Source organism: Pieris brassicae, chromosome 2, assembly GCF_905147105.1.
Source record: "Pieris brassicae chromosome 2, ilPieBrab1.1, whole genome shotgun sequence".
NCBI classification, from domain to species: domain Eukaryota; kingdom Metazoa; phylum Arthropoda; class Insecta; order Lepidoptera; family Pieridae; genus Pieris; species Pieris brassicae.
Window position 1 is genome coordinate 4,391,497 of NC_059666.1, and position 15,125 is coordinate 4,406,621.

General features: G+C 31.3%; 3 protein-coding genes across 3 annotated transcripts; 2 read left to right on the forward strand and 1 right to left on the reverse strand.

Annotated features, from left to right (window-relative positions):
• Positions 1–1,368: 1,368 nt before the first annotated feature.
• Positions 1,369–2,933, forward strand: LOC123720845. Its single transcript, XM_045677641.1, has 2 exons — positions 1,369–1,491; positions 2,208–2,933. The coding sequence occupies exons 1-2, from the start codon at positions 1,447–1,449 to the stop codon at positions 2,652–2,654; spliced, it is 492 nt and encodes a 163-aa protein (XP_045533597.1). The 5' UTR covers positions 1,369–1,446; the 3' UTR covers positions 2,655–2,933.
• An 88-nt stretch (positions 2,934–3,021) lies between these two features.
• On the reverse strand, positions 3,022–4,238 carry LOC123720844. The gene is made up of 3 exons (XM_045677640.1): positions 3,714–4,238; positions 3,392–3,538; positions 3,022–3,200 (listed from the first exon to the last, which is right to left on the reverse strand). Exons 1-3 carry the CDS (start codon positions 4,189–4,191, stop codon positions 3,022–3,024), a joined length of 804 nt encoding a protein of 267 aa, XP_045533596.1. The 5' UTR covers positions 4,192–4,238.
• A 4,575-nt stretch (positions 4,239–8,813) lies between these two features.
• Positions 8,814–12,075, forward strand: LOC123720547 (golgin subfamily A member 7). Its single transcript, XM_045677207.1, has 3 exons — positions 8,814–9,133; positions 9,340–9,492; positions 9,614–12,075. Exons 1-3 carry the CDS (start codon positions 8,981–8,983, stop codon positions 9,788–9,790), a joined length of 483 nt encoding a protein of 160 aa, XP_045533163.1. The 5' UTR covers positions 8,814–8,980; the 3' UTR covers positions 9,791–12,075.
• The last annotated feature ends 3,050 nt before the right edge of the window (positions 12,076–15,125 follow it).

The window sequence follows — 15,125 nt, forward strand, 5'->3', positions numbered from 1 at the left end:
AGTCTATGGAATATAGTTAAATTGCTTGATTTAGAATATAAAACAATCCTGCATGTACGAGCATAGGCTGTACATTTTCCTCACTCAGCCTTTCTTAGTTATATAAACGCGTGGCGATTTCCTAAATCGTCCGGATTACGCCCCGAGAGTATAGCCAAATGTAGGCAATCTCTTCAACAGTTCATTGCATTCATATCAAATAACATTTAAGACATTAACATTGTAAGAGAGTGGTTAATTGTAGAGTAAAAAATAAAATTCTCTATCATTTAAAACACCCCGAAGACCCAGGAACGTGAACTACTTTTAACGAGTATAACCAATAATCTTTTTAATGTTATGCAATTAAAATATGTGTTCAAAACAAAAATGTGAATTTACCTAAAGAATGTCCAAGTAGGGCCTATTTAATAGATCACTTTTGACATATAAATTCCAGGAAAAGACACTTGTTTAAGATGTTTGCCGGTATAGTAAATTACCTTCAATTGTCATAATTAGTATTAAAAATAAATAATATATTATGGCCGTTGTCAAATATCATCTATTATATTGGCCATATTACAACCGTACGGTGTTACTGAAAACGTATTTTTCTAGTAGTAACAATTACTTGTTTTGGTATTATCAATTCTATTTCATACTGTATTGGTAAAGAAAATAAAAAAAATTGGATACACCGTTAACTAGCTGAAAAATGCGTAATGTATGAGTAATAATGTTGTTAATATATATTGTACCTAAGAAATAAGTTTTTACACAATTGTATATAATTTTGTTGCATTTATAAGCTACAGCTATGTCCAAATAGTGGTTTTTGATAAATATATATATATATATATATATATATATATATATATATATATATATATATAATAGATAGTTAGACTACAAAATGTTAACTTGATTTTTGGATATTAAAATTGCTATTTAGTACTGGTAAACTAGATTTTCCAAAATTCAAGTTATTAGAGCCATCAAGTCAGTAGGACAATAAAATAGATTATACTTAGAAAAGGGGCTCAAAATATCATGTCTAGATTAATATTTATTTAGTTTAAGATTATTTATTGAATTAGATTATTTTAAAATAAATTATTACTTTCGAGTATAATGTTTTTTTATTAGTTGTTTATGGTGCCTGAAATTTTCTTATTAAGTTAAAAGTAGGCAACAATTCGATTTATTTTCCCAAAACTACCTGTCACCCTTTAGGCTTCCTATGGCATATTATATTTGAATCGGAATAATTTTTCGCCAGGAGCCGAACCCACAAGTTCCCAGTCATGCGTAACTATTGGCGTGACACAATTTACACTACCAACAAAACCTCGAAAGTTGTATACCTACAGCCTTATTATTGCCAAATATAGGTTTACAACATACATTGTAGTTATCAATGTTTATAAATTACGGCAGTACTAGGTGGTTGCTAAACACAGAAACATGAAAGTAAGAAATCAAATAACAATAAGCTGTATTTTTACTCTCGTAAGTATTTTAGTCTTGAATCTTACATTATTAATTACACCCATATTATATCAAAAATATAGAAGAATATTGATGACTCTTTACACACAATAGTAAATTTTAAGTCCGTTTAATGTAAATGTTGTGGCATATCTTTTATCTTAACATAATGAGTTAGAGAGATTGGGGCTGCGATTACCGATTAAACATTCTAGGCCTTTGCCACGGCAACTATTGAGGCCTGAGCCGCGGGCGGGTTCTACTTTCTCAGAGATGTTTTGGTAAAGATCGACGCTATTCAATTTAATACTGACCGAATCAATAAGAAATGTATTTATTTTTTTATTCCACATAATTATTATATCTTAACAGTTACTACTAATTCGATAGAACTACACAATTATAGCCACAGCGATTACCCTAACTATAAACATTTAAAAAATACATTTATATACTCACCTAAATGTTAAAAAAAAATATATGCATTGTCCATTATTGTTGTGATAAAGGTTTTTTATTATTATTTCCTCCCAAATTAGTGTTAGTTTCTGTAGTGTTAGAAAATAACTAACTTTGTTTTAGTGCTGCTCTATATGTAGTGCGAATATTTAATCATTCAGAACGTTGTTTTATTTAAATTTGAATTACTGGCGTAAAATATTCTTAGAATTATGTAAGATAAAAAAATGTATTATAGATCCCGTGGCTCTTTGTCAACAATTTACGTGTATTTTCAGATCCAAACATCATATACGGCAAGGATAAAACGAGCGCACTCCGATAACTTCAACGTCCTCCTGAATATTTATAAAATGAATCCTTTAAAGCATTCCGATGTATTCAAAAAGTTTTCTAATCAAATACTTTTACCACGACCGGATAGAACGCATGACGTGAATCCTAATTTATATGAAAGTGGTAAAGAAAAAGGGATATTGAAATCAACCAAACCTACTTTGGATACAAATGATTATCAACATCCAAATATAACAAATAACAGTAAAGCAATACATTCTAAGGATAATGATGTGGTAAATCTACTAGATGACGGTATAAATGATACAAATACGGTATCAACAATAAAAAAGACCAAAGCGCATAATCATTTGTTTAATGATGAAAATGATGATCTTAATAAGTTCAATGAAATTAATAACCAAGATGCTGATACTATAATAATGTAGGTTTATATCGTGATAGGAATACTAATAAGACTTTCATTATGTTAAATAATCTGCAAATTGATCCAACTTGGCACTGTTCAACTGTCACTCTTATTGTCTCTGTACTGTGAATTTTAATTTGAAATATATTATGTGTCTTTCGTTATATTTTAAGACACAGTTTTCTGAGCAGAAAGCTGCTAAATTACAAAACTTATTTCTCATAATTAGTAAAAATATTATTATAGCTCATTGCTATCTGATGTTAGGATAACACTAATAAAATACCCCTCAAATAAATTTGAATCTTATTTAACAATTTATTTACAAGTAAACAATAAATAATAAATAAATAAATTAGTCAGAGGTCCGGTGGCATTAAAGCTACTTATAGTTGCCCTGCGTAGGCGATGTCGTGGGCATCTTCGTATGATCGCTGGTATGGCCCATGAGCATCCCAGGCTGGGGCATGGTGGTCAACATGGTGTTCCACATGGTGCTGAGGGTAGTGAATTACTTCGTAGTTCACAACCTTGGGTTTAGTGAACTTGAAGATTACCATGGCACCTTAAACAGAAACAAAAATTAAGATCATCTTAATAACGGCTTGTCATTAAAAACACAAGTTTACGTTATTTGAAGTCAGAAGAAAAGAAATACAACAACTAGGACCAAATGATTTGGTGGCATTGTGATTTAGTTCAGTTGCCAATAAAATGGGTAGTTTAAGTCTAGTTCAATTGAATGTTAATAATTACCTGAAAGAACCAAGGAGATGAGACCAAGAGTCAAAGCCTTCCATGTCTTCATAGCAATCAGAGCCAGCGCCAACGGAACGAGAACAGCTGTCTTGAATTTAAGACCCAGGAGGAATGGCAGAATCACCTTCTTGATGAATCCATGTTCTGAGAAAAAAAAATCAACATTAATGTTTAAAAAGATTATACGTAAAACGAATATGACTATAAAATTGTTTTTGCAAATTATATTATATTAAAATTCATATGAGCTAGCTGCATTCGTTTACAAATGTAGAATTAAACTATTCTTGTATCGATAGTCAAGAATTAAACTACGCACTGCTCTTGATTCTCAAAGGCTTGGGGAGCTTGATCTTCTTCTTCCTGCCTTCGAAAGTTTCCACCTCCTCTTCACCATCCAATGGCATGTCCAACTCAGACGGTAAGTCCATCAGAAGAGATCGGGGCACGTATTCCGAAGCAGCACTGCGGGCAATTTCATCAGGTACCTTCACTCTTAAAGAATGTGTCTCAATAAAACGTTCAACACTATTAAACATTGCGTAATTTGGGTCTTTAGCCATCCTTGGATCAACATCTTCTTCTTCAGCTATCGCCGTTCTGAATATAGACATATTATCCGTAATCTTGATCTCATCATCGTTCGCAACTTGTGAGATCCACTCCAGGGTCCTCGGTTTCACACACTCCACTGAATATTGGCTTAGACATTCATTATAAATGTTCTTCACTAAGCCAGATGCGGACTGGCCACTAGCTAAGGCCGTCACTGATAATAACACTACGAACTTGAACATTTTGCACTGTTTGGCACTTGACGGCAGATGCGACTTGCTGCCGTCTGATTAGCGGTCACAATGTATGCTAAGGAAGTTCAGGGCTGGGTATATATACTGGCATTAATACGTGACGCGGTGCCTAATTATATTAAGGTGTATGTTTGTGCGAGTGTGGATCTATGGTTGTACTACAATTTTTAATTATGGCGTACCTAATTCAAACTAAAAGTATGTAATCGAATAAATAAAGGCTTTCAATTTGTTTAACAAGAATATTTTAAAGCTAACACTTTTAACTATCTAAAGACTGTATTACTTAAACTTAAACCAAAACTTCCTGCACATCAAACTTAAACGAATCAATTGTTTAAACTAGCAGTTCCGCCGGAAGCTTTGCCGGAAAAACCTGTATACTGAAAATTACCCTTTCAGAATGCATGATTAGTTTCGGTAAACAAACAATATCTTAAAACGTATAAAGGGCCCTTAAACGGTTAATTTATATAATACATTAAAATATGTCTGTTGTGTTTATTTTTAATTTTAATGGCGTACATCAAAAAACGATTTAAACTTATATATTTGTGTACTTTACGTCAATAATGAAGCCGCACTTGTAAAGATTTAAAAATTCTTCTCATTTGTATACATTTACTTATTTACAAATGAATTAAAGATACTACGTTGTGTAAAAGGAGTTTCTGGAAATATACTTCATACTTTCAAACATAAGGTTAATGAAAGACGAATATTAGATGATATTCCTAAAAAAGACTACACATTATTCATCTCAAAGCCTTTTACATTTCATCACTGAATTTGATGATTACGTATTTTGCATAATGGCAATTCAAACTTATTTAGAGATCTAAGAGCGATTATGACAGATGGCAGAGCGATTATGGGTGATACGAGTTCACAAGAATTAAAATGAAACGAAGGTATCATCATATTCTACACAGGTGTATCAGGCATTGTTTCTAGGTGAAGGCAAGTGATTTGATTCTCGAAGAAAATCATGCATCGCAATGCAAATGCAAAAGGTACAAACAGGAAATTATAAGATAATAATCTGTTATAATATTAATTAGGTATGAACAAGTATGACGTTAATCTTTATTAAACTACTAAAAATATATAACATTAGGTAAGATGCGTTGGCGACTCTAATAGTCAAAAGCTGAGTGAGGTTTTGTTTTTATTTATTTATTTAATTATTATTAATCTTACAGCTAACATATATATTATAAAACAAAACACTTAGTAAATACAGAAAAACAAAACAGATTACACAGATAAAGAATATATATAACAATAAAATGAGTAAGTACATTAATGTACAAAAATATATTAATTTTTTTAAACTAAAGAAAACTGAAATTTAACATTTGAAACAACAAATACTTAATATTTCAAATTACCGCTTAAAGAAAATCAGAGTGTTCCCGCCTATTCAAATACTTCCTCACATCTTCTATGGTGAGGTGGAAAATATGAATATCCTATAGTTGATGTCATAGTTAGATATATCTATCCGCTATTAAGAATAGCGTGTAAAAATCTTGTCGACATTCTAATGAGTCTAAATTAAAATATTTGCAAGAACCTGCATAACTATTTGTTTATTTTCTACAGCATTTTTATATTTTATATAGTATGGAGACCAGATAATGCTCGCATACTCCAGGACGCTTCGGACATAATCAAAATAAATACTTTTTATGCAATTAATGTATTTAAATGAATTTAGTTGCTAATACACCCATTATTACAGGTTAATTTTTTCATGTAATACTATTCCAAGGTCTTTTACTAATTTTACTTGTTTTATTGGAGTGTTACCGAATGTATTGTATTTTTTTTATTTGTACCCGGAAAAGTTATCTTATTACATTTGGTTATATTTACTGAAAGTTTACTTTATTTGTAATATATTTCTAGCCTATTAAGATCGTGTTGATTTGATTTTTTATTACAGTTTTTGATTACAGTTATCTATGGATTTTATTCTTAAAAAGCTTTTTTGTCATCCGCGAACATAAGAGGTTTAGAAAAGTGAAGCCAAGTATTGACCTTTGGGATACTCCTGATGTAATGTTAGTGAACATGCTTTTGGACCCGCATATGAGGTACTGTCGCTGGCCGTCTAGTAGATATGTATGACTTTATCTATCTGTAAAGATGGATAGCTTCCAAGGGAGTAAAGCTTATGTAACAGGATGATATGATCAACGTGATCAAAAGTTTTTTCTATATCCGTATAGATAACGTCAATTTGGTCACCCTCGTCCATACCTCGCAATATATAGTCAGTGGAAAAAGTCAAGTTACAAATAGTTGAGCGATTTTTAGTAAATCCGTCTTGTTGTTCCGGTAGTTGTTTAGTCATTACTTGACTTATAACATTACGAACTAGTTTTTAGAAAAGTTTGCTAAAAGAATTAAGGATTGAGATATGGTAATAGTGGTCAATTTTATTTTTGGGACCTTTTTTATGAATTGAAATGTACAGAATGTGTTAAAGAATTTATTTACTCAATGAAATCGTCTGAGGCGATTTGAACTCCTTTTGAAGCAGCCTCACTTAGCAATATTCTTCATTCTGTCTAGGCAATAAACAACAACCTGGCTATGCGCCACTGAACTAGTGTAGGGCCACCTATTACACAATTTTAAAAATAAATTAAAATACGGTTTAGGGACATTAAAAAGAGTAGGCAAAGAGGAATTAAGATCATAGAAGAGTTAATTTTCATTAGCGAACTTTAGATCCAGTTCTATAGCTTTGATTTAGTCTTTTCTCGTATCGGTTCGTTAATTAGATTTATGTTTCATATTTAGACAAAATGGTCACTATAGAACACAAGATGGAAAGTGTTGTCTTATGTTGCGTTTGTATTTACGTAATACAAACCGCATTTCTCATATATTTCATTCAAGTCATACGCGATAGTGAAAGATGTCACTGCAAAACGGATGCTAAAGGGCGTGACATGGTTCCTAATCAAACACTACATAGTAACAGCTGATTACTAAAAATGGCTCAATAATTATATTTCGTTTTGGTCAGACTGTTGATACTAGAAAGTTATGAACCTTTTATATCTACTGTGTATAAATCCGAAAGTATTTGCTGAACTCACTGAAAGACCTACCACATCTTATTGGAATATACTCGTATTTATTTAGTTCAATTGAAGGTAATATGTTAATTAAAAATGTTCTGTACTTCACTTACCGTAGATGCTGAAATTTAACAAACCATTAATTGCCTAATAAGCCAATTAGTTAGTTTGCTCTATATCATCAACTAAAATTTAAAAAAAAAACTACCAAAATTTAGGAACCAAGGTATTCGTTGCCATTATTCCCTTTGAAAATTCAATTATGACAAAAAGTCTATGTTGCTCGCAGCTTTACCAGTCTGTGAACCGCGCAGATATTGCTGAAATATACAAACGTTTAAAATATTAGAAATATTATTTTTGATGAATTTTATTAATATTAATAACTACAATATTTATAATACGTAACATACAAGCTACAAATGTTTTGATACGCCACTATATGTGGTAACAAGACAAAGATCATTTTCCCATTTCCAATCAAATTAAAATAGAAAATAATGTTACTTCTATTATTATGATGAATGAGGATTGAATTAACGTTTGGCAGACGACAAAATATTCAGGCCGATTTCGCCTTCGTTTGTTGAATAATAAATTGGCGCTAGTTATATTTTTAAACAGTATAAACATAAATCAAAAAATTTATATATCTGTCAAACTTTAGTTCTGTTTATTAATTAATAGAAAAGGAAATATTTCTTCGTACTCGCAGCATTAGCACCAGCGGTACTTGCCTATGGTTTTTAATTTTTTGCCAAATAGTACCTATTTGGCATCCCACCTGATGGAAACACCTAGATGCAAGCTTAGGTATAAATAAATACAAAGTACATTCACAATGTCAATAAATTGCCATCGCCTGAGTTATAACAATATTATCACGTTGTAGATAATTGTATCTGTATAAGAAAGTCCCGTTTAAAGCGAAGTTTTTAAGTATCTAAAATTCGGAATCTATTAAAATCATGTAAGCAGGCAAATGCATGGAGGCATGGAGCCTCCATCCAGTTTTATAATTTTAATATACTTGTATGAAACGTTTCTCGCTCATCTGAGTGATAAACATAAAAAAACAACAGATAGAAAAATATATTACTTCCAAGTTACTTTTCAGAACACTGAACAGCAAAATATAAACCATATATTTTGAACAAAAACAAGAGTATTTCTAAATTGGCGATTTTATTTACTAATTTTCTAATTGACGTAACCATTTTTATTAGTAGCTGCTGTCATCTAGCGAGCTCTGTACATATTAAAACATGATGTAATTGCTAGTTTGGCTAGGTGGCGCTTAAGTATGAGCCCAGTAAATAAACATTTTCTAATTTAGTTTGTTTTGTAATAAAGGTATTGAAATTAACTACATTGGTAAATTATTATTGAATTCAAATATTCGTTTATAGTTTTTTTATATTAAATAATTATGATAAGTTGACAAGTTCATGATTTGTCAGTTGTCATGTTCTTGACAATAATTTCATCAGTGATTTATTTCCAATCAGCAATCTATGTACCTATCAGATATTTCAGAATTAGAGAAATCGCAAGAATAAAATTATTGAAATACTTGAATATTAACAAGTTGTTATAATTTATGTTGTAATAGACATTGAAAGTGCGGATTATGTTCTTTTTGTAACGAGTTTAGTGTGGTCTAAGTACATTAAAATTTTACAATGGCTAACAACAGAATTCCCTCGGGACCTAACACACCTGGTAGTCAACAGACTCCTACACAACAGGGTATTAAGATATTCATACAAAGAGATTATTCTGAAGGTACAGCTGTTAAATTCCAAACAAGATTTCCTCCAGAATTAGAAGATAGGGTAAGTTTAGACGATGTCAACACGCCTTAAAAACTAGCCTTGATAACATTTAGATTAGAATTCATTTCATAACTGTATCATTTTATCCCTACAAGTATCGAAATATTTTTTGTGACTAAAGTAAATTGGTTTCTTAAATAAAACTATAATGATAAAATTTAGAGAGTTGAAGGAGGTTATACTTCTATGAGATAATTATCTTACAGATAGACAGACAAACATTTGAGTATACAATAGAGAAGCTAAATGAGCACTTTGACATGGCAGAAACAGCTGACTGCAGCACATATTGTGAGGGGTGCTTGGCCTGTCTCACAGCTTATTTCATATATATTTGTACTGAGACGCATTATGAAAAGGTAAGCTATCTTTATCTTATTATTGTATTTTTATTTGTTATAATTTTAGTAAACATTATTATTAAAAATTAAGAATTTTAATGATAATTTTATGTTTCTATCAAATGGTTATATATTTCAGCATCTTCGAAAGATATCAAAGTATATTGCCCAGCAAAATGAAAGAGTGTACAATCCACGGGGAATTCATTTAACAGACCCTATACTACGAGGTCTCCGTGTAATAGAAGTCACAATTATAGACTTACCAAACTGTCAGAGTCCAACTGGTAACTCCACTCAACTTCGGCACACTTGACCACCACAAGAAAATCGGGAGTTCTTTATGTAACAATTAAAGTATTGGTTTTAACGGTGCTTTAAAGGTGGGTTGTTTGCTTTATACTTTTTATTCAGTAAATTATTTTAAGTATCTGGCAATGTATAGCACATATTTTCAACAAAAAATGTAATTTTAAGACAATTTGTTAAATTTAAATCATAATTATGGACAATTGGATTTAAAAACATACTTCATAAAGTACAAGAGTCCAAATAAACCCTGCTTAAACCTTGAAGTACACAATTAGTTAGCGATAAGAACCTACTACATGAAACACAGGTCTGCATGCAAACCCTTATCGCATCAACACTGGTGAGCAGCAAAAGTTTGTTGCTTGAACATTCAGTATATTAAAAGTGCTTTATTTTTATTATTTTTAAAATCTAATATCTCTATATATATACATGATTTTTAGTTACACAAAAATTAAAAGGTGCTAGTTAAGTAAATAGTTAATTATAAATGTAATGAATGCAAACAACCCACTCTAAGCTAAGTTAAAAGAGACATTTAATTGTCTGGTTGGTTTCTATTTAGTGTTGGTATGTCTCTAAGACTGATCACTTCTACTTTATATAAGTGCTGCTTTATCTTTTCTGGACTATTGTGAGAACCATTCCATTTCTTAGTCACGTGTTTTATTTGTTTATTTATTATTTGACAGAACACACATTGATTTGCAGTTTAAATAATAAAATATATGGACTTTAAAATAATCATAATTTGACATTAATTTTGTTCATCACTTCATACTAAGCTAAAGTGAATAATTAGTAGGGCAGATGCAGTTCTGTTGCCAATTTAATGAGCCTTTCGATTCATATTACATCTATCAAGTTAAGTTTTAATATACTTTTAATAGAATCAATATGTTATATTCAAGTAAATAGAAAAATGCACCAAAAACCACACACAAAATAACTTCACTGGATTCATGAGAATTATAGCTCAATATTAAATTGGTAATAAATTAAGTAGTTGCATTGACGGGACTCCCACGCCAAAATGTTCTTCCAACACATATGAATAGTGTATAATATTTTCAAATAGACACATTGCTTTAAGTTGCATTTCTGTACTTTTGTGTGTAACCTATAGCTCGAGTTTGACTCACTTCTAGGAAAGACCTTTAGGTCTATATTTAATGCCCTTGTATTGTAAACAGTATATCTTAATAGTAAAGACACTGTACAATTTGTCTATCTCTCAGTGTCTTTATACTTATAACATTAATTAGTTGAAAAAAAAAGAAACCTGTATGTCAGAAACCCTAAATGTTACTAAATTTCATATAAAAATAAACACAACAACATGATTTTACTTAATGACCTAATTGGCTCACAATTGAGGCATAGATTTCTTGGAAAACGAGATGGAATGCTTTTGCTGAACAACTTGCAATACAAGGAATACAACTGCTTCTTGTAATGTTATTCAATTTGATTATTGTGACTGAGTGAAATTAATTAAGATAGTTGGTTGTTGGCACTAGTGAAATTTTATGGTGGTGAATTTAACACCATTAATAAATTATTCATATGTGTGTCAAAGAAATATTGACATAAAACAATAGCATTTAGCATGTTATAATGATGTTAAATTTTGATGAGTGATTTTTTTTAGTAAATATTAGTGTATTCAATATTTATTGTATTCATTATCATGATTAATACATTATTTTAGTATTTTAATTAGTTGATAGTAATATTATTGTAGTTGTAATATATTTAATGTATGATAAATGTTATTTTAACATAGGTTTTATTGCATTTTCAAAGTAGACTCTTTTAATGTAAGTTGCTCCAATCCCTTTCTCTATATAAATTTATCTATGTTGGTTCACGGGCGTGGATTTTATATTTAAAAGGCGGCACAAATAGTGTGTAAAAGCATGGGGAAAATATTTGAATTAGAGCTCATTGTAAAAAAGTTTTCTATTATTTAAAAATGTTTATGTAACATATATTAATGTTACATATTAATGCAGACAATTTGGGCAATTTTCAGTGTTTAGGATAGTCACATAGTATAAAGGTATGTACCTTTTATAATGCAGTGCTCGGTTTTTAATCCGAGGTGGGTATGGTTTGGTAGTAGAGGTTCAAGGTATGTTCAATTTGATTGGTCGAGTTTTGGTTGTAATTTTTTATATTAAATCATTGTATAAATGCACATTTATTTCAGATCGAGTGTAATTTTATTATAATTGTTTAGTTTTAAGAAAATTGTTTATTGTACATTGACGTAAATATACATATTGAAAAAAAAATAGTTTTTTTAAATCTCAAAATGTCGTTATTAATCCAATGCATACGGTACTTGACTATTAGACCTGTATAAGGATAATGTTAGATATGCTATTTTTTTTGAATACTGACCCGACAGATATTGTCCTGTGTATACGTCTCTAATAAAAAAAATATATAATTGTAAATCTAAACCATTCTCGAATCCGTTTGAACAAAAATTTAATCAAAATCAGTTCTGCCGTTTAGGGTGTTTAATTACAAACACACGTATATTTAAAATATATGATGATTAGGATTTTTTGCAAAAATCAATTGTTGGGTTACCTATTGAGGCCTTTTTAGCCAACCTTACCCTATAAATCATACAATGTCAAGACGTGGGGACATAGTTATGTATCTTGTTTCACAAATTTTCATATAACAGTATCATCCTGCGATTTATGCGCTGGCATTCGAAGGCACCACCAAGAGAACGTGCTTAAAAATCTCGCCTAGTACTGATCATTGTAGCGAATAGAGGTCAACTTTTACATAAGTTTCTGTAATTTTACGTCTCACCGATAATGTCTGTTATTCGTCATTATTGATTGCACTTGCGATAACCAATTGAGTGTTTTATGGGTATCTCAAATTTGATCTCGCATAAATCTCGGAGGACTCGTAAACATGCTATTTTATAGCATCTAATTACAAGAGGTTATTGCTTCTACGTAGGCTGTGGGGGGTGCCTTTAGCTGCGGTCTAAGTTATAAACATTCTGAAAATATCTTTGAACTTCGAATAATGTGCTGTTACAAGGGATGAAGATTTCTTGGATCGTCATCGTAAAATTCATCTGACAGAATTGGAACTTTCTCACTCTTGTGGTTTAGGGTCTGCGTTCATTAGTTGATTTATAAATATAGATTGATTAACGGCAGTACTCATGTCTTTTTATTAAAAGTTTACTTGAGCCATCTAGTTCAGATTTAATTAAGTCACCATAGATCCGATCGAATACTAAAGAAACTGCTCTTTACTTCCTTAAATTCTATTCTTTTTTTATAAGATAGGAGGACAAACAACGAGGTCGCTGTAGCTCATGGGCACCCCTTTTAATATGTCCGTTAGAAGTAAGCTTTCTTTTTAAATAATTGTATGTCCTATATCCCAGGGAAGACCTTCACCGGGAGTCGATTCCGTAGATTCCGTCGGCCATATAGGCGGTGCGGCTAAAATCTGGATTTATTACGGCTTGTGCAGTGATGAAACGTGGCAGCAGTGATCAACCCAAATAAATTCTCAATGCACTCCATAGTACAGCATGTGATTCATTTGATTTTTCTGCGAAGAAAGAGCATTTAACCGATTTTACCTACTACTATTTAGCATATTGATAGATTGAATTCGACAAGCCCATCGCTGCATTTGCAAAAGGAAAAAGCTTGCATTTGGGAACTCTGGCCCAGAGATGTGCGCATTCCATATGAAGTCGTACTTGAGCCTTGTAGAGCTGCATACGTTATACCTCAGCGAGATAATGCTTAGCCCTACAAAAAACACTCAGGCTTTTGAAAGCCAATTTGTTTTTTTTATTTCAGATGACTGCGGAAATGAATTGCTTTGGAACTGCCCTGCACTATGCTGAGGCTGTGTGAAGTAGTAAGGAGAGCGTCTTTAAATTATGGAGATAAGACAAAATAATCGTTCTTAGTGAAGAACGAAGAAAACATTGAATTTACGACAGTTTTAAAACATGTTTGTCGTGTCGTTTGGATGTTCATTGTTATTATATATTCCTCGAATTCAGATTTTATGACGATTAATCATGTATAATTTGGTGCTTAATTTCTCATATAAGCTTATAACTTAAATTTATCGTCCGTTGAGGCAAAGCGATGACGCCAACATAATTAGATCTCGTCCACCCTTGCTGCAAAATGTTATACTATGATTTGTAGAGCACATCTTGGTTCTAATTGCATTGACTGTGTCATTAAATAGCTTCAGTGTTGGAGGGACCTTTATAATGCGAAAGCCAATCGTCAAAAGGTCATATAGAATTTATAAACTTGAACATAAAATGTATAAACTATAGAGCAAAGTGTTGAAAACTACTGGAAATGAGTGAAATTTATTTTACGGAAATAGAGACACGGCGTTACTACTACGTATCTACGTATAGTATAGCATTCATATTGAATAGAAATGCTCGCTGAAGACCTAAAATACTAGGAAAGCTTAGAAAGTCTTAAAAGCGGAGCTTTAATAAGCTTGTAAAAGACAGTAGAAGTTAAGAAGATTATGACGTCGTAGGTCTTCCTCTTGGAAGTCAATTTTTTGGGTCAAGTTTAAGAAGACTATAAAGATTGGGGCCTAGAAATCAAGCAAATTTCTAAGCAGTAAAACATTGAAGAATTATGCCATGAAAATACATAGTCCATAAAATAAGCGTAATAATTTAAATTCAAAAAACAAACTATACCATACCTTCCGTCTACAGTTTTTCAAGTAAGAAATATAAAATAGCCAGTCTTAACTATTTAATGCGAATAAATATCGTAACCGCAGCTGGTATATAAAATATTAGCAGCCTGGCCGGGCTTCGCATGGTTGGACATTTATTTATTAAACTCATACACTTATTAAAAACACTTAGAGACTGTAGGATTCTATTGGTAAGGAATGATTGTTCTTTATTAGTACACACTATCAAATTAAGAATAAGCTAAGAAAATCAAATCGAAGAAATTCAATATTTTAACTACTGAATGGCAGTTTATCGTTCGTTTGATTTATGACCCTACATACTTGATTTTAATACACCAAGTGAGTTATGATTGATCGAGTCATCTCTATTTGACATTCGGAGAAATATATTTCTTTGTTAATGTATCGTGCGTTTGTCGCTCTTCCGAAATTTACGCAAGTAATTCCTGCTGCTGTCTGTGTATATATATATACACAGACAGCAGTATATATATATACTGCTGTCGATATAAGGTACAGATTTGAAAATAAAATAATATTAACGCCACTTCCTGTAAACTCTGATATATGTCTACCATATTCCTGTGAATTTT